The 19,217-nt window shown below is 56.7% G+C and overlaps 2 protein-coding genes across 5 annotated transcripts in view; both read right to left on the bottom strand.

Moving 5' to 3' along the window:
* The window catches only part of CAMK2A (calcium/calmodulin dependent protein kinase II alpha), a 34,825-nt gene extending 32,444 nt beyond the window's left edge, over positions 1-2,381 (bottom strand). For 2 of the 4 annotated variants that reach the window (XM_051793878.1, XM_051793881.1), the window contains exon 1: positions 2,096-2,380. In XM_051793878.1, coding sequence (XP_051649838.1) covers positions 2,096-2,157 — 62 coding nt within the window. In that variant the 5' untranslated portion in view covers positions 2,158-2,380. Of the gene's footprint in view, positions 1-2,095 lie in introns of all 4 variants that reach the window. The other 2 variants (XM_051793879.1, XM_051793880.1) reach the window with 2 other exon arrangements.
* A 5,485-nt stretch (positions 2,382-7,866) lies between these two features.
* ARSI (arylsulfatase family member I) lies at positions 7,867-12,145 on the bottom strand. Its single transcript, XM_051793867.1, has 2 exons — positions 11,389-12,145; positions 7,867-10,400 (listed from the first exon to the last, which is right to left on the bottom strand). Exons 1-2 carry the CDS (start codon positions 11,706-11,708, stop codon positions 8,999-9,001), a joined length of 1,722 nt encoding a protein of 573 aa, XP_051649827.1. The 5' UTR covers positions 11,709-12,145; the 3' UTR covers positions 7,867-8,998.
* Positions 12,146-19,217: the final 7,072 nt, after the last annotated feature.

Here is a 19,217-nt window from a genome sequence, read left to right as displayed (position 1 = left end):
TGATTTCCCTCTCTAAGCCCATGAAGCGGAAATTTCCCCATGGGAAACCGCTGATTTTTGAATGTGCCAGGATGTGCTGGAAACCATCCCAGTGGAAAATCCCCAACCAGCCCCACAGCACCTTGGCTAGCCTGGTGGAGCCCCTAACTTGGGAACACACCTCACTGCTGCGGTGGTACCTGCCCTCTTTGGTGGATGGAAAAGCTGTGGGATGCTCTGAGCTGGGAATGATGCCCCTGAATCACCCCGGGGGTGGGGTGGCCCGGTACGATGCTCACAGGGGCTGGTGAGCTGCTGCACCAGCTTTGCTCCTTTATTTGTGAATGCATTAAAATGTATCTGTCCAGGTGGTTTTACACCACAGTGCCGGGCAATGCAGGCAAACCCTGAGCCTGGGTGCTCAGCCTTTGGTGTCGCCACCCACCCAGCAAAGTGTCACATCCCAGACACCTTCAGGAGCCTACCCGGTCCTCCCCCATCACTCCTGGCCTGCAAACTCCCCTCCACATCCCCGCAGCCACCGCTGCCCAGCCAGGGCCCTGCAGCCTCACTGCAGGCACCCAACAGCCACTGCCTCCCCTGCCCAGCCCCTGCCACCACCACAGAGCCTCAGAGCCCTGAAAAGCCAAGAAAACTCTGGAAAAACCAGGTCCCACATCCCACCTTGCACCATCTCCCCAGCGGGTGCCCAACCCCCTGCCCACAGTGCCAGCTGGGGCTGTCCCCACCACAAGGACCCACTCCCCAACCAACTGTTCCCTGCCAGCCCCTCACAGCCACCCTGATGCCGCGGGAATGGATGTGAATATCCTGGGATGGGGGGCTCCACTCGCCTCCCCGGAGCTGCACTTTGTAGCAGCACCCTGGTGCTGTGGGTTGGCTGGGGAATGTGAACAGCGTTCAGCCCAGCACAAAGTGCTCCCTGTCTCAGCCTCTCCATTTCTCCATCTCTACCCTCTCCTTTCTCCCTCACCCCCATTTTCAGTGCCCGTGTGTGTGTGTGTGTGTGTGTGTGTGTGTGTGCACACGTTTAGGCACAGGCTGCCCTGCACCTGGGCAATGCAGGGCTGCGGGGTTGGAGCATGCCCCTGTGCCTAGGGATGGACACAGCTTCCCATCTGGAGCACAACCACCAGCTGCCCGGCACAGGCACCCTGAGCCCGCCACCCCCTCCAGCCACTCCACGGGGACGGTGGCCACACGCCCCAGATTCACACACCGGCTCCAAAAAAAAAGGCACAGAAACCAAAACAGAGGCACACGCCTGCTCACTCCTGCGCCTGTTTTACAGCCACACGCTGGGCGAGACGCGGAGCATCCCTCTGCACGGAGAACCTGACATCCCCTGCTCCACCCCGGGGGGCTCGGTGCTCCCTGGGATTGCCTCACCGTGCACAGGCAGTTCTGTTTGCACTCACACACACACACACACACACACACACACACACACACACACACACACACAGATCCAGGCACACGCGGTGACACCCGGACCTGAGAGCTGAGCCCTCCCCAGCAGGAGGGTCAGGCAGGGCTGTGGCTCACCCGCAGTGGGACAGGGGCAGGGGTGAGGGACATCCTGGGTCTGTCCAAGACCTGCCAGGATTCTCTGGGGGCTACCATGCAGGCTGGGTCTCCTGCATCACTAGTAACCCTGGTAAATCCATACAGAGAAATTCCCTAAAGAAATGTAAGGGGCGCCCAATGTATTTGTAAATGTAAGGCTTTCCTCCTCGGCTGTCCCATCCCTCCTCCCGGCTGGGGAACTTCCCGAGGGAACCAGCAGCACCCTTTTCTGGGAGCAGCTTTTCCATAAAAGAGACAGTTTCCCCCTTCCCAGGCAGCTCCAGACTTCTGGGTGCCCCGTGCCCCCAGCCAAACACCCATCAGCAGCCCCTGAACTCGGGGAGGGACAGAGATGCAGATCTGGGGCTGGCAGCCCCCATCCTCACCCGAGTCCTCCCACCGATCCCCACTACATCTCTCCATGCTCATCTCGTTTCCCCCATCTCCAGCAGTTCCCAGCACTGCTGAGGGTCTTTCCCAGCCAGGGAACAGCCCTGCTCCAAGCATTCCAGCCCCGTCTCCAACTTACTTGCCCAGTTCCTCAAAGAGCTGGTACTCCTCCGTGAAGCGATTGCAGGTGATGGTGGCCATCCCGAGGGGCTGGAAATGCTCCCTCCTCAGTGCAGAGTTTGGGGCAAGCAGTTCTCCTCTCGCTCCCTCCCTCTCTGTGTGCTCCCGGGGCTCTCTCCTCGCCGAGGTAAATAAGGGAATATGTTTGATTGACAAGCCCAGAGATAATGATGAGGGCAATTTGTCTTCTCAGCTTCACAAGCCTTCGTCAGCATCCCCGTCCCCATGGTGACCACCGCTGCCAGAAACGCCCTGTTTCTGTTGCCGGGGCAACTGCTTCCCAAACCCGCCACCCTCCATGGGGACCATGGCCCTGCTGGGGACCCAGCCCGGGGGCTGCCCGGGGGTCACCCACCTGCTGCAGAGGGGAGGGAATGTCTAAAATACAACTATTAAAGGCAAATTAAAGGATGTGGCAGTGGTAAAATAATTGGGGCAAAAAGGGTTTCCATGGAAACCGTGGTTTCCATGTTGCAGGAGGATGCTGTCACCCTGGCAACAGCTTACTCCACCCCCCCCCCCCATAAAAAAATACAGGCCCTGCTGGTGCCCACAGCAGCATTCCTTGGGGTTCTGGGGTGCTGTGGGATGGGGACATGCTGCAGCAGGAGGGAGCAGATGGAACAGAAGTGTGTCAGGAGAAGCTGGAGAAACCATGGCAGGTCCCCAGGTGCCCACACTGTCCCACCTTCAGCCAGGGTCCCCAGAGGGGCTGCCCCTTATCACACTGCAGGGGAGAACTGGCTGCTCCCTGCTCCCCACCTTTGCCCACTGGGTCTCCCTATGGGCTCTGGGCTTCCTGGGGAGCAGGTCCTGAGGGTCCCCCACACAGTGGGGTGAGTGGTCTGGCCTGAAGCACAACTAGAGGGGAGCAAAAAGGCTGTGTTCTGGGGTGCTATATTCCTATGGAGCCCAAGCTGGGGCAGATGGAGGGGATTTTAGAATGGGAATAGGAGGAAGATCTGGCCTCCTCCTCCTCCGACTTTTTGCTGCTGTGTGGCCTGTCTGCCACGCCGAACATAAGAAAGCACAAAAAGCATAATAAAAGTAGAGTTGTGAGGTCCAAACCTCAGGGAAGGGGTTTCCTGGAGCCCCCACCATCATCCACTGAGGATCCTGCACCCCCTCCTCCATTTACACCATGCCTTGCACTTTCCACCTGCTGACCACCCCCCCAGAAGAGCTTTCTACTGAGCTTTTGTCCTGTTTTTGGATGATTTTGCAGCAGCAGGGCCCCCGAAGCGCCAGGAGAAGGGGCTCTGTGCCAGCTGGGAGGGCATTGCCTTTGGCAGCTGAGATGGATTGAATTCCCTTTCGGGCTGCCATGGAAGGGTTAAAAGGAAAAGAAAAGGTTCTAACCAGACAAAAATAGGGAGAAATCTTTGAGAGGGGAGAGAGAAGGAGGAGCAGAGAGGGAGAGAAGAAAGGAGGTGGAAGTGGAGGAGGACAGCAAGTGGTGGAGTGAGGAAGAGGAGGGGGAGGAGGAGAAAGGTCTAATGGCTTTTCCATTAATTGCACCATTACCCACCTTCATCCCCACCTTGCATTCCTGCATCCAGCCTCCTGCTCCCGTCTGGTCCAGCCAGAAGAGATCCTGCATCCCTAGTGGCAGGGCAGGGACGTGATTCCCAGCAATGGACAGGCACAGGGATGGGGCCACGGTCCCCAAGGGTTGATGGCCTCCAGACCCACCTTGGCCATGCCCTGGCATCGACAGAACACACCAGGCACCCTCACTTGGGGTGAGGGCAATGCATTTGTGCCCTCTGTGCCCTGGGGATATGATGGTCCCCAAAACACCTCCCAGCCCCTGCACAACTCCTTCCCATCTCATTCCCACTCAAAAGGGGGTTTCATTCACCACCCCCAGGGCTGTGTCGGGAGGTGGGTGCTGCTGTGGGGGCCGGTGTGTCCCGATGCTTGTGGGAGTGCTCTCCTCCTCCAGCAGCAGCCTCCAGCAGCCCCTCAGAGCTGAAGGGCAAGAGGAAGAGCCCCCCCACTCCGGAGACCCCATGGATGCCCGTGAGCAGCTCTGTGCCCCCACCCCACTCCTGCCTGTGCTAATGTTCGTGTCCCCGTGGGCTCTGCAATGTGACCTGCCCCCCCTCCCGTGCCCACCCCCACGCTGGCACACGTGTTCAACCCCACACGCGTGACTGCGTGCTCCTGTAGCCAGGAGGAGGGATCTGTCCCTTCCTTCCCCCCAGGACCCCCACTGCACCCCTGATCCCCATGGCACAAACCCCTCACCCAGGCAGGGGGTGATGGCAAAGCCCCCTGTGAGGACCCTGCCTCCCTCCCCAGGATTCTCCTGCCTGGCAGAGACACAGCTCTTCAGGAAAGTTTTCTCCCTCCATCCTCTCTATCCAGTTTTTTTTTTTTTTTTTGCTTTTCCTTGACATTTTTCCCTCTGAGGGTAAGGGGATGTCAGACTTCTGGGTGCCGAACATGCTCTGCTTCACTGATGATGTTTTCTCAAGCAGGAACTGCTGCATGGCTCTGCTCTTGGGTGCCTGGAGACAATCCAAGGGGAGCAGGAGCTCTGAGTGGGACCTTCTCCTTCTGGGCTGGGGGCTCCCCGGTATAGGGGAGTAGTCCCAGCCCTCTCCAAGAGTCCTCAGGATACACTTAAGATATCTCTGTTTCCAGCCATCCCAAGGTTTGCTCCTGCAGGGCTTTGAGAGCCAAGCTGCTCTCCTGCTGCCGTGCTCGGGTCTGGCCACCTGATGGAGACCTTCATCCCCAGTGATCCTCTCCATCACTGGGCTGCTCTCCCCACCTTTGCTCCAGCTCTACCTGCAGAGATTTAGTTTCTACATCCCAGCCTGGGGCTGCCCCAGGGTGGGCACCTGAGATCTGATGCAAAACACCAAATGCACTGGAATGGCAGCTCAGGGAGGGCCAGTGTGTCCGGGGGGGGTGCAGCAGGTCCCCTCTGCTCCCAGGGGATGGGGCTTGCAGCAGAACCAGCAGGGCTGCGAATTACGTATTGCAGACATCCCAAAATTACTGGGACAGTTTCACATGCAAGCTGGGGTCTGGGGGATGCTCAGTTGCTGTCCTCTGGGAAGCTGAATTTGGGGTTATTTTTAGATAAGATTATAAATACCGTGGTAAGAACTGATTTACATTTAGGGTTGTGTTTGCAAATGTGCCCTGTCCCTGTGGGCCCCAGCACTTGCTCCTGCAACCACAGGAAGCTGGTTTTGGCTGAGACAGGATTTCTCAGTGCCACCCTCTCCTTGACAGCAGGGTCCATGGGCAAAGACCCTCCTGTGGACATGGCTGTGATACTTGGGGACACTCAGCAGGTGCCATGTGGCTCCCTGGGGCCTTCGTGTGCTGGTTCTGGGTGGGGAAAAACCTCCAAAAACCACATGTCCTTGGATCTCTGGAAGGAGAAAGGACAAGAGTGCCTTTGGTCCAGAACACCCTCTTCCCAGCATGAAGTGCTCTGGGTGCTCTGCCACCTCCCACTGTGGCAGTTTGCTGAGATATCCATCCCCTGTCCTGCTGCCGGGCTTATTGCCTTCCCTCTCTCAGGGGGGGCTCTGAGGTACCTCCAGTCCTGTCTGACCCATCCCATCCTCATTCCACTCACATCCTATCTCCACTCCTATCTCTATCCCATCCCAACTCCATCCCACCCACATCCTCATCCCCATCCTCCTCTTATCCTCCTCCCATCCTCCTCCCCATCTCCAGCCCATCCATTCCTAGCCCATCCCCATCCCACTCCCTCCAGCCAGCAGGGTGGAGGCAGCCAGTCCATCCTGTCATTGGAGCCCCAGATGCATCCCCCTGCCCCATCCCTCCACAGGCCCCCATCCTACACCCAGTTCCTAATGGGGTCTGGAGCAGCCAGGGGCTTGCCCAGCACTTTGAATGGAGGTTGGGAAGGAGGGGAGCCTCAGCCTGTCTATGCAGACACGTCTCCCGGGTGCAGGGAGCTCCACCACTGAGCATCTCTCCAGCTGCATTAACCCCTCAGCAGCCAGAGCACACACACACTCCCAAGGGACTTCAACTGTGCAAAAACACGGGATTGTGGCACATCGCCGCATTTTTCCCCAGAGAGACCATTAAAGAGCATTGCTGGGATGAGGAGCCCCTGCAGCAGCAGCCATGTGTCCGTTCCCAGCCCAGTGTTCAGACACAGCACAGCTGGAATCGGAGAAGGACAACTGCTGTCCTCAGGCTCGAGGCTTCGCACTCCGCGAACACCCAGAGATGCTCCTGCCTACTCCTCCTCTTTGTTTTCAGGGACTAAGATTTTCCTTCAACTGTTTCTTCTTAAAAAGATTCAGAACCCAACTTTTTTTAATTAAAATACAGATGACGGCAGATCCACTGCTATGTCCAGGCTGACTGCGAGCCCGGCACCAGCCCAGCACATCCGAAACTGGAAAGGAAGCAAGGCCAGACGAACCTTCTCGTGGGGATATTAGTAAAAGTGAAGGGAGAAAAATCAAACATGTTTTCATGGAAATTTCCATTTTTGAAGAAAAAAAAAAAAACAAAAGGAGGATTAAACTTGGATGCATTTATATAAATATGGAAATGAAAGCCGTTTCCCGAGCCTTGTCGCCACCCCACGTCCAGCCCTGCTCTCCTGCTCCCTTCAGCACCAGCTCCCCCTTTGCCATGATTTATTCCTGAGCCCCCTGCAGCATCACCCCCTGCCCTCCTCTGGCTCCAGCTCTGTCTGCAGCAGCCTCCTCTTCTTCAGCAAATTGTTGCTTTATTTTCAGCAACCGGTTGGCTCTGCCAAATGGCAGCCAGTGCCGCAGCCCCACTGTCGGTGGATACGCTGGTGGTGCACATCCCGAGGGACCAGGCTGGCCACTTGAGGTAGTTTGAGGATGTGGAGCATCCTCCCAGGGCTCACCTCTGCCCAGGTGATGCCATGGGGACCAATCCCCTTGGAGCAACATGCTAAGGAAGCAGGGATGGAGATGGGGCTGATGGAGGAGCTGAGTCCCCCTCTGAAAAGTGTTCTTGGGATGTGCTGACGGGACAGCACAGTGATGGATGTACGTGGAGCAGCAGGGACTGCCACACACACCACCACACTTTGGCTTTTCAAACTCCTTCCCAGCTCTACAAGAAGAGGCCTCCTCTCTTCTGCCTTGCTGTCAGCTGGGGGTTTTTTTCTTTGTTTCTATAGAAAATCCCAATTCCCCCAAATAATCCAGCTAAGAGTAAGAAAAAAAAAAATACAAACGTGTCATTGCATTCTCTTCCCATCCTCATCCCTCTCTCACACACAGGGCTTGAAAGCGCACTGAAAGGTATTCAGCGTTCACGCTGCCAATTGTCACATCTTTCAATGACAGATTTTAAATGAATGTTATTTTGCAAGGGAGAGAGAGAGGGGGGAAAAGAAAAAAAAAAAAAGAAAGCCCACACTGCTCATCCAAGAGCTGACAAGTCCTAACGGGCCTCATTTTCCAGAGACAAAAATAACTATTTTCAAAATTCACAGCAGGGCCTTCGCCTACACACGCTGCACCAAGAGAAACCTGTGGGGAGAAATGTAAAACACATTGTGTAAATGGAAATGCACCATGCATCCAAAATGCTTTTGAAGCGATTTGCCCCCTTTCATCCTCGCCAGCTCTCCTGCGAGCGCACATACGTGTGCTCGCACCCCGCCGAAGGCGCAGGGGCCCGGCGCTGGGTCTGGAGCTGCCTGGGCCCCGGCAGTCGGATGGGTTCCCCACGGCAGCGGATGATGGGAAGGTGTTTTCCTCCCCACGCGTGCGCTGCTGGAAGAGCGGTGCCCATCTGCGGCGAGGGGATGCGGCGCGGTGCTGGCAGGCAGGAGACGTCCCCATCGCCCCTGTCCTCCACCGTGGCTTCGAGGTCCTGCAGCTACAGAGCAGCTACAGCAACCTCTGCAGAGACCTCCTTCAGAACTTCCTTCTGCCCCAGTTTCAGCAGTGGGATGTGGGGACAGGGACAGCACCAGCACTGGGAAGGGGCAGTCGGGACGGTTTGCCGGTTGGATGAGTAAGAGGCATGGAGAGGAAGATGGGTGCCATACACATGGGGGTCTGGACAAATTATGGGTGAAAGTGTCTGCTGGGTGACCAGTGTGGAGCTCATCAGAGCCCGGGGCAAATCTGCCTCCCAAATGTGGGGCCAGAGAGAGCTCTGAGTGTATCCAACTATGTTTCCATGGGCCACAGCTCCTCACCGGGGCTGGTCCCGGCCCCCAAAGCCAGTGGAGAGGGGAAACCATAGCCCCAGGTGAGGTCCCTGTAGCAGCATGACTGAGTCCAGCCACATCAGTCTCAGGTCTGATATCCATGGTCAGGAATCCATCCTTCTACAAAGAAGTGTAATAGGGAAGTGCTGTGGTCTTGGGTTTGGGGGAGGCCCTTGAGTTCCCAGAGCAAGAGCAAAGGCAGCAGCTGCCTGGCAGAAGGCTGAAAGCCAGGAGCATGTAAATACAGGGAAATGGCAAGGATCAACCTGCAGGCAGGGCTTCCCGTGCTTCCTCCTGCTCTTGCAATGGCCAGCACTTAAAGCTTATGATTGGCTGTGGAGTCCTTGAGGAAAGGGTCTCTCCCTTTGGGAGGGGGTGTGCACGGGCCAGCCCAGCTCAGCACAGTCATACACCACCACCAAGCACCAGGGCAGAGACCACATCACCCTTCCTTGCCCACCGAGACCACCTCCCTGCAGCCACCCCTCCAGCCAGAGAGGAGAAGTGTTTTGCGATGAATCCTGGAGCAAGGGAGAGCAAGAGAGCACTGGCCACCTTCCCACATGCTCTTCTCCCTCACTCCCACCCCATGGCAGTGCAGTCCAGAGTTCCACCCTGGCCAGGATGGGTCGATGCTGGGGGAGTCTCCCATCAGATGCGGTTGGACATGAGCCTGGTGTTCAGCTTGCGGAAGAAAGAGCGCAGCTTGCAGATCTTGCACTTCTTCTTCTTGTTCCTACTCTTCAGGGGCTCCCGACTGCCTTCCCACTCCTCCCCGTCATCCTCGCTGGCCCAAGGTCCCCAGGCACCACCATTGAAGTCCGGGTGAGCCCGGGGGTTCTCCGCAGGGTACCGCACCGGGATGGCTGTCCGGTTGTACTGCACCAACCTCGTCAGGAGGGTCCTGACCACATCTGGGCGCTGCTCTGAGAGGTCGTAGCGCTCGTAGGGGTCAGCAGTGATGTTGAAGAGCCACACAGACTTCCTCAGGCCGTCAGTGAGACGCTCCAGGTTCCACCAGCTCCCTGGGAAGTTGGTCAGGGTCTGTGGGGGGATCCAGTCACTGTACCCCGGGTCACCAGTGAGGAGCTTCCACTCCCCAACCCGGATGGAGGCTTGCACAGCTGTGTTCCAGATGCCAAAGCCATCCTCCAAGGAGCCATACTTGGCATGGTTGTACAAGGGGTCGATGTTGTGCAGGATTTCAGTACGTGGTGACTCCTTGCCCTCACTGATGGCAGGCCAGACATCATAGCCATCCAAGCCTGCCACATTGCTCAGGTTGCCCCTGGCCAGGCTGACCAGAGTCGGGTACCAGTCTGTGATGTGAACCAGTGCCCAGCTTGTCCGACGCTTGCGCTTGATCAGGGGACTGTGGACAAACCCGATGCCACGGACTCCCCCTTCCCAGTATGTCCCTTTGCGGCCCCGTAGTGGCCAGTTGCTTCCCCCGGAGAAGGTCTGCCCACCGTTGTCAGTGGAGAACACGATCACGCTGTTGTCGTAATAACCATACTTCTTGAGGGCCCAGGTGATGTTCTTCACCGCCTCGTCCATGCAGGTCACCATGGCAGCGTACTTGCGGCGAGCGACGTTGCCCATGGAGCGGTAGCGGTAGATGTACTCCTTGGGCGACTGCAGGGGCGTGTGCACTGCCTGGAAGGCCACGTAGATGAAGATGGGCTCCTTAGGGCTGTGGGATGCCAGGATCTTGCTGACACGCTGGGCATAGAGGAAGGTGGAGTACTTCCCGCTCTGGTCCCAAGCCACGTCCTCCCCTTCGTGCAGGTCGTAGCCACAGACGCCCGGCCCGTCGCAGTTGTCGTAGGTGTAATAGTCCACGTTGCCTGTCAGGGACCCCAGGAAGGTGTCGAAGCCCCGGCGGGTGGGCAGGCACTCCTTCTTGTAGAAGCCAAGGTGCCACTTGCCCACCATGTGTGTGGAGTAGCCCGCTTCCTGCAGCTTCTGTGGCAGGGTGACCTGGTCGAGGGGCAGGCAGTTGGGCTGCCGAGGGCGGATGATGGAGTGCTGCAGCCCTGTGTGGATCTGGTACCTGCCAGGAAGAGCCAAGAGGAGTCAATGATGATGGGCAGGCAGTGCTGGGTGGGGATGTGATGGCACTTTATATGTACTGAAGACCAAAATACATCCAGATCTTTGTGTCACCCAAGCCCCACGAAGCAAACTCCAGCCAGAGACAGGGAGCTGCCAGCCTGGGGAAGTGTCTGGGCTGTGTCAGGGCTGGGCAGCACAAGCAAGTGGGTTTGCAGTGTCCCACCTGGATACCCCCATCATCCCTGCCCTCTCCTGCTTTGCACACCCCAGAGATGCCTGGGACCACTCAAGAGCCATCAAGAGAGAAGAGAGGCTTCTGCCTGGACCACAGTGGGCTCCACCACCCCCTGGCAGTAGGTGACCACATCCATGGGCACCTCCCTGGGGCCCACTCCTCAGCAGGAGATGATCTGGTGGGATCTGCCTCCTGCAGTGAGTGCTGACCACCCAGCATTGCTCCAGAGAAAGCCCCACTTATCATAGAAGCCCCACGATAAAACCTGACTGTGCTGCTACAGGAGAGAGTGATGGAGCAGCATCCATCCTGCCCTGGCCAGTGCAGCACTGAACATGCACGCAGGGAAAGCACGGACCAAGGGATTCACAGATGCAGGGAAAAATGATCCTTTGACCCCACAGCAAATCCCCAAGGGCCTGTGTGACAGCTGCATGGGACTACCTGGGGACACAGCTCCTTGCCTGGCACTGAAGCACCTCAGGCCAGGAACTACCCTCTCCCAAAGTGACATCCATTACCCAACAGCATCCACATTTTTGGCCTTGCCATGTGCCACTATTTTTCCTGTATGAAAATCAACTGTTCACACAGGAAGCCTTCCAGAGAAATCCAGATCCACTGGAGGATCTCCATCACCTGCCAACGCACCAGGGCATCGGTCGAGCTGCAAGCTGGGGTTAAACCCCTCGGGGCTACAGAAGGGACCGAAACAGGGACAGGAGTGGGGTGTGAGTGGGCACTGGCTTACCTGCCGGTTATCAGCTGGCTCCGGGACGGGGTGCAGATGGGCTGGATGTAGTAGTTCTCCAGCTTCACGCCCTCCGCTGCCAGCCTGTCCAGCGTTGGCGTCTGGATATCCGAGCCGTGATACCCGACATCGTGGTAGCCCTGGTCATCAGTCAGGATGAAGATGATGTGGGGTGGCCTGGCAAAGGCAGGAGGCAGAGATTTCTCCATGGGGTCCGTGGCCACATCAGCCACCAAACTGGGCTTCATCCAGTCCCAGGATAAGTAGCCAAAGCTGAGCAGGCTGACGAGCGAGAAGCCCGTGAGGGCGTAGACGGCCATCCCGGAGCACACCGTGCTGCCTGCCAAGGGAGTTACTGTCCCAGCATCTCCTCAGAGTCACGGAAACAGGAGGTCCCCCCCTCCTCCAGAAGAGCCCCCCGACCTAGGGGATGGTCCCGGCAACCCCCACGGCTGGTTTTGCGGGAGCAGCTTCCATAAAGGCACACTCGCGTGCACACAAAGAGCTTAATCCGCCGGGGCTGGGTTGCCTTCAGTCAAAAGAAAATAACCCCCGCGCTGCTCCAATCAAACACATCTGCACGGCAGGACGGGCTCCTCGCAGGGACTGGCGGCGGCCCGGAGCTGCTCACCAGCGTCCCGAGCGCTGGAAACACTTCCTGGCTTCCTGGGGTTTTCTCCCCGCTGTTATTTCTTTATGAAGAGCTCCATAAAATCCTTGTCAGAGAAAGCCGCTGGCTTTCCCTCTCTCCAGCCCTGATCCTGCCCGGCTATCCGGACAGCTCACTCGGGATACGATGATCCTTTTCTTTAAACTCCTGCGGAAGAGGGTGCTAAAGTTCAAGCCCAGGGGTGCCGAGTTCTCCTCCTCACTCTCCGGGCAAGAGCCGCCCTCTCCTTTTCCCAACCTCCGCTCCAAGGCAGAGTCCCAACATCTGCCCGGGACATGGTCTAAGCCGCCAGGTTTATGGGGAGCTGCCGGCTCGGCCCCTCCCAGCTCAGCAGCTCAAGGAAAAATCTGGGAAGCCCCAGAGCATGCAGGGTCCTGAGCGTGGCATTCCTTGAGCCACGGATGCTTCCCTCCCTACTTGTCCCGAGTCGTGTGACACACGGGTCAGGACTCTCGGTGGGATGCTCAGCCAAAGCCCCTGCAACACCCAGACTGGGAGGGCAGAGGGAAGGACCGGGTCTCTGGGAGGGATTGCTGGGGCCAGCTGCCCATGCTGACAAGATCACCATCTAAATAAATCCTGAACAGGGGGGATCTGCAAAAACCTATTTGAACACTCCCAGTGTTAATAAAACCAGGTGCTTGCAGAGCACTCCAGAGAGGGGTGGGTGCTGCTGCACCCATTTTCCAAGAGGGGAAACTGAGGCAGGGAGGAGCCATGGTCACAGCCAGCCAGGGGCAAGGTTTGGTGGGGACCAGAGACTTCTGCCAGTGCAGGGGTACTGATCTGAGCTTGGGGTTCTGGGACAAGGGGCCAGTGCCCTGATGCTTCAGGGCAGCTTTTGGGAGAGATGAGCAATTCCCCTGTGCAATTCTTTCCTCAGGGCCAGCATTCATCAGGCATCAGGAAGCTCCCACATCTGGAAGCATCATTCCCCGGGGCAGGACTTGGCCCAAGAAGGGAGATTGGTAGCACAAACCCTCTCACCTTCACCCACCCTTGGTACAGCCAGAGCTGAGCCCTGTGGCTGTTTGCACAGCCCCCATGAGGACCTGAGGGGTTCCAGCAAACAGGGCACCCCAAGAGCCCTCCAGCCCACCCACCCACCCCACCTGCAGGACTGTGGCGGGGGCTCACTGGGGTATCTGGGGGGAACCTCAGAACTGGCTGAAAAGAGCAGTTGAGACAGACAGCTCCAGGTCCCCTCCAAGTCTCCCTCCTGGATCCCCTCCTCTGGTTCCCCCCTCAGGCTCTCCCTACACTCCCTGCCCTTCCCCTGATCCTCCAGCCCCCTGTGCCCCAAGTGTCTCCCCTGCCCCATGCCTGCCTGCCCCATAGGACCCCAGGTACTGTGGAGGAGTGGGGAGGAGGGATCACAAAGCTCCCCAGTCCCAGGGACAGGGATGACTCCCAGGAATAGCAAAGGGAGGGTAGGCTTCTCCCACCTGGCTTAATGCACAGGCAGAGGGGATGAGGACAATGACAGGCAATGGGACAGAGCCTATTTCAGCCAGGGCTCAGGGGTTTGCAGGAGCACGGGGAGTGGTGCAGGGGACAAGAGCAGGAGGCAGGATGGATAGCTGTGTTCTGTGCCTCTCCCTGCTGGCAGGAACCTCTGCTCACTCCATGGAGCACAGCAGGGCTGGGTTGAGCCCTTCAGTGAGGTTTGATTAATCCTCAGGGGTTTATCACTCATTTCTTCCACCCGCTTCTCCTCTCCCTTTCCCTCCCTCCTTCCCATCACTCGCTTCCCTCTTCTCCCCCAACATCTCTAGTTTTGAACAATACCCTCCTCCCAGAAAATCCTGGACCTGACTGAGGGTAAGTAGAGGTGGGGGACCCTCCACCTCCTGGGTCCTGTGTGCATGGCCACACACATGGCTCCGTGCACACCCTGAACAGAGACAGAGTTATCGCCAGGGACTGTAATCAGAGCTCTTTCCAAATAATAAATAATAGTCCATTTGGGTGAATATTACAGATGAAAGAGGAAATTGAAGATGTCAGGCCTCAGACGTGCCAGAGAAAGTGTGTTTAAGGCAGCACAGATCGCTGATAAACTGTGTCTTCCTTGGGGCCAGAGGATGAGCAGGAGGGAGGTGCAGAGAGGGCAGCAGAAGGGATGTGTGGCCACAGCAGTGGAGCTGGAGCCCACCTATGAGTAGCAGGGCTGGAGCCACCCTGGAGGAGCAAGAGCAGAGCCAAGCACCTCCTGGGTGTGTGGATTTGCTGCTCCAGCAGCATCTGCAGCCCTGTGGTGGGTCGCATCCAGCTCACGCCCTTAGGATGAGGAGGCACAGGCTGGGAGAGTCATCCTGAGTTTAAGCTGCTGTCAGTGGCCAAAGCTCAGACACTTGAAAGGAGGGCAGGAGGTGGCAGCAGGGACATGGGCACATGCTGGCACAGGGAGGGGATCTTCCATGCCCGCCAGGGCAGCTGGCTCAGTGAAATCAGTGCTGGCCCTGGGTCTGGAGAAGAAACAGCAGGGTTAACTCAGCTCAGGGAGCTTTTCCAAGGGCTGAAGGGTGAATAAATAGTGAATTTGTTGGAAGTGACCCTACTCTGAAGGTTCAGGGACAGCTGGCAGGGTCCCAGCAGCACACAAACACCTTCAGGGTGCTCCTCCAAGAAATGATAAGAAGGTGAAAAGCAGCAAGGGGTACAGTGAAGGCACTCTCGATCCCAGGAAATGGGGTGCCATGGGACCCTCAAACCAGCCCCACTGAAATCATCTGACGGGAGGCAGGAGGAGGGAGTGGCTGGTAGTGAGGAGGAGGAGGAAGGAATGACAAGTCTGGAGTTTCGGGGTCAGTACGATTTAAGCTGTCTGCACAGCTGCTCTGAGGGTGATTAATGCATCACAAGGTCTAGGGACGGAAAAAGTACTCAGGGCCTGCAGGCACCCCCCCAGCCTCTCTTAATTCAAGGCAGTCACTCGTCCAGCCTAGCTCAAAGATGTCTCAAGAGCCAGGAGCTTCCTTGGAGAGCTCCAGCATGTTGCACAACGGGGAGATTTCCCCTGGCAGCCAGCCCGGACACGGATGCTGAGCCAGCCAGCAGACCCTGCCTGCTTTGGTCCTGCATCTGCCCTGGCAAGGACAGCCCTGCTCCTCCCTGTCACATCAGCTGTTGTGACAAATGACACTGAATCTCCATCTCAGCCTGATCTGCAATAGTGTTACCAGTTCAAGGTGATGGGGAGCCCCACTGGGTGAGCTGTGTGCTGGATGTGGGGCTGGCAGCAGCTCTGTGGGCAGAGCATCACCCTCCCACACCCCAGCCCAGCCCTTCCACACGCCTGCAGACCCTTCCCAGCTGGAGCCAAGCCCCCCACACAGAAGAATTGCTCAGCATCCAGGGTAAAGCCACCAGACAAAGCCTCATATTCTCCCTTTTGGTGCTTCTAAGCCCAGCAACACGACCTGAGAGGCAGCAAACCCTGACCGGTGCCTGGACCAGGTCCCTCCATGTCCCTGCAGCTGGCACAGCTCCTCACATTTGCACAGCTGGTCCTCTGACCAAATATTTAATTATTGCTTCTTCTTTTTTTCCCCCTCCCCCCCTAATTATTAATTTTATGTGGCCTAGGGCAAGAATAAAAATAAACACAACCCTTCCTGCTTCTTTCTGCCCACCGCCCCCCGGCTCCGGCCGCACTTGCGTTTTGGCTCCGAGAGCGCTCGCTGCAAATGGGGTTATGCAAACAGGCTCCACATATTTCTCCACGCCTGCGATGTGCCACGAGGGCCACACAGCAAAGTTTAAAACTAAGCTTCAAATCTTTTTTTTTTTTTTTTTTAACTTCCCCCCACCCCCTCCCCTTTTCTTTAGTTTTTAACCCTTTCTGGGGCCGGAGCCCTTTCAGCCCTCAATACTGCCTTTCTCTTGCCATCAATGGGGCATTATGGCAGGGGATTTATTGGAAGCAGAACTCCCAGGCTTTACAATGGGAGCTCTGTGCAAGGCAAATATTGCACAATCTGTTTGCACGCCGCAGGCTCGCTGCCCTTCCCCCTCGGCAGCCCCACTCACGCCTTGGCCTCCGGCCTGCTGAAACGGGACCTTAAAAATCAGAAAAATGAAAGGTTTTTAATAAGTCCCCTCTCTCCTGCTTCAGAGCAAGACATTTGACCTAACAGGGCATCGGGGAGCCTCAAAAAAACACCTCTTGTCGCTCTCGCCTCTCAGATGTTTAAGGGTTTCCGCTCTCCCCGGCCAACGTGTGATGCATTTACTCTTTTATTGGCATGATGAAAGAGCCTAGGCAAGTCTGGAAAAGAAGGGAGCAGTCCCAGGAATGGGGAGAGGTTGTTATTTTGTCTAGAAAGGGGAGAAAAGGCTGAGAGGAGGGGTTGGCCAGGTGATTTGCAGGGAAGGAAGGAGGCTGGAGGCATCGCCAGTCCCAAGCCCAGCAGAGAATGGGGCTGGAGGTGAACGCCTCTCCATTGACTTTGGGAGCCTTCAAGAGGTCCTGGCCATCATGCCTTTGGCCTGGGGATGGATCATGGCCCTGTCCTGGACTTCTTTCTCCCTGTCATGAGCACTCTGCTCTCCCATGTGTTATCCTCAAGAGATATCCCCAATGACCATCTCCCCTCCCTGGCACATTGCAGGCAAGCAGCATTTCTGCTAGGCAGTTCCAGGACCTGCCTCCTCCCTACCAACCCCCCAGATCCTATTTTCCCATTCCGCTACCTCATTTTCTCCAGCCAGAGCCCAGCACCTCTCTACCCCCTGCCACATGGACCCTGTGGATAAAAATCAATTTTCTAGTGACAACCGCTGCGGCAAGACCTCGACCAGATTACAGGGCTGGGGTTTGGTTTGGGGGAACTCGGAGGTTTTTGAGCACACCATAATTCACTCTCTGGAAGCTGGAGCCAGAGGAAGAGAAAACAGCAATCTGCATCAGTTCCTGCTTATGCAACCCTGATCATCACTGAAGGGACGAGGAGCAGTGCAGCAGCAGCCACGGCGCAGGATGCCAAAGCCACTGGGTAGCACGTTACAGGGCAGAGAGGAGAGCATCAGCTGTCTCTCTGACGGGGATTCTTGAAGCCAAATACCCTTTTTTCCAATACACTTCCCCATATTTCATGCCATTTTCACTGTTGAAAATAATCATCATCATCAAAATGCACTTGGAAGTCGTAGCACAATATTAGAATCTTTTCTAATGTAAACCATAGCCTCTAACAACACATGTTGGGCTTGGCCAGGGTTTGTTCCCATCAAACCACTGCTGCTCCCCTTCCTCCTCTCCTGGTCCCACAGCACTAGCAAAATATGAAATAAAAGCCCTGAATAAGAGCAGTTCCTCTCTTAGGCTAAGGAATTTTTCTTCTGTTTTTGGTCACTGTGATGATACATCTCAATTAGTCTGCAAATTCTCCCATGAAATTAATTCTATGCCTTCCTGCTCACGTTTGGTTTTTTTCCTTCCCCTTCATTCAGGAGACTTCGGTCCATCAGCTCCCCTTCCTTCGTGTAATATTCCTTCCCTTGCCTTTCCCCACCTCCTGAGAAACTGCAGCTTGCTGCCTTCTCCTCTCCTCTCTCTAACGACTTGCTTTGAAGAGCTGGAGAGGAGCCCATGGGTTTGGCACTGCTCCTTTCTTCCCATGCCTTATGGCAAGCTTTCCTCATAGCCTGGGTGCTCCCCCTCCTTGTCCTGCCCCCTCTTCTCAAGCCCAAAATCCAGCACCCCCCTGAAGTGAGGTGCTTCCCGCTGGAGCTTCCCAGCAGAGCCCCAGGGCTCCTGTGATGGCTGGCAGTGTGGCTGAAAAATTCCCCTTGCTGTGAACCAGGGATGCCCTGGGACACGGATCATGTGTCCCAGGGAGGATGACAGGGGAAGCAACTTGAGTTTGGCTTTGCAGGCAGGACAGGCTGGAGGTGAGGAACCCACCCACATGTGACAGCGTTTGGTGGGAAGCCGGAGAACACATGAGCACGTGGGTTTGTGCCTGGTCCCATCAGGCTCTCATGGCTCAGGCTCCTGGGGTGGACACTGCTCTGGTCCCATCATACTCACCTTTTGGAAGGACTGAGCTTTGCTAAAAAAAAAAAAAATTATTAAAAAAGTCAGTGGTTCCCTGGCCTCCAAGGGCTCTTTTGAAGCAGAGGAGAAGGTCCCAAGGCTGCGGAAGGAAAGATTTAAGCATTTAGCATAGCTGGGTTCTGGCAGCACCGCCATGTGACCCTGACACTGGATTCCCCAGCTTATTGATTTTGGACTTCCTCACCTTCATTCCTGACACAATTTATCATGGGATACACAGAAACTCCTCAATCCTCAAAGTATGCAAGATGCTGGCAACACCTCCAGCCTCACCCAAGCTGGGAAAGAAAGAGCAATTCTTCCCAGCACCCACCAGACAAATGTCTCTCCATCCCACAGTCACTCCGGGCTGCACCCCAGCACCTTCAGTGGAGCCCCTAAACAAGCAAAGGCTGCTCCCCCTCGCCATGAGACAAGACCATCACTGCTCTCCTCCTGAAAGCAGCCATGGCAGGCAGGTACCCAGGGATCCAGCACGTTTCTGGATTCGTGAGAGCAACCCCAGCCCCTCCACCACCTCCCAAGACCCCACCAGGGTTCTGGCTCCCCTCCCAAGCCACGGCACAGCAAGGGACCAGCCATCCTCTCCCCAGGGCTGGGCAGCCTCCTGGCTCCTTAAATTCCATCGTCCCTTTCAGGTGCAACCTCTTCAAAGGCAGCCAGAGGATTTGGGCTGGCAGGAGATGCGACAGCTGGTGGGCTGGATGCCCACCCAGAGCTCTGCCTGCTGCCCCAAGCCAAGGCATGGGGGAGGAGGAGGATGAAGCCCAGCACTCCCTGCCTTGGCTCGGGTGCCTGCCCCAGACAAGGAGCCCTTTCTCTCCACTGAGCCTGCAGCAGGGCAGGGCAGGATGGCCTCAGCACCCTGCTTGTTTATAACCCTGCTTCAGTGCAAGGAAAACACACCTGCCCGTGCCAGCCGGGCTCGCACCTGTATCCCCTTCAGGCCCCCTGTTTATCCAGGATGTGTTTCCTCAGCACCCCGGGGGGCCGGTGCGGAGGAGCTGCTGCGCCCCAGCACGAAGGGTTGTTTTCCATCCTGGCAGGAGAGGCAGGTGGAAAGCTCAGGAGGGGCATTTCAAAGGGTTTTACATCAAG

Source organism: Manacus candei, unplaced genomic scaffold (assembly GCF_025592945.1).
Source record: "Manacus candei isolate 608988 ecotype Guabito, Panama unplaced genomic scaffold, ASM2559294v1 h1tg000037l, whole genome shotgun sequence".
In the NCBI taxonomy this organism is placed as follows: domain Eukaryota; kingdom Metazoa; phylum Chordata; class Aves; order Passeriformes; family Pipridae; genus Manacus; species Manacus candei.
Note: the sequence above shows the minus strand (reverse complement) of the source record. Positions and strands in the feature narration are given on the sequence as shown.

Coding starts and splice junctions, on each gene's coding strand:
- ARSI (XM_051793867.1), bottom strand. CDS start 11,708: ATGGCCGTCTACGCCCTCACGGGCTTCTCGCTCGTCAGCCTGCTCAGC. Junction 10,401..11,388: donor AGCCAGCTGATAACCGGCAG/GTAAGCCAGTGC, acceptor TCTTCCTGGCAG/GTACCAGATCCACACAGGGC.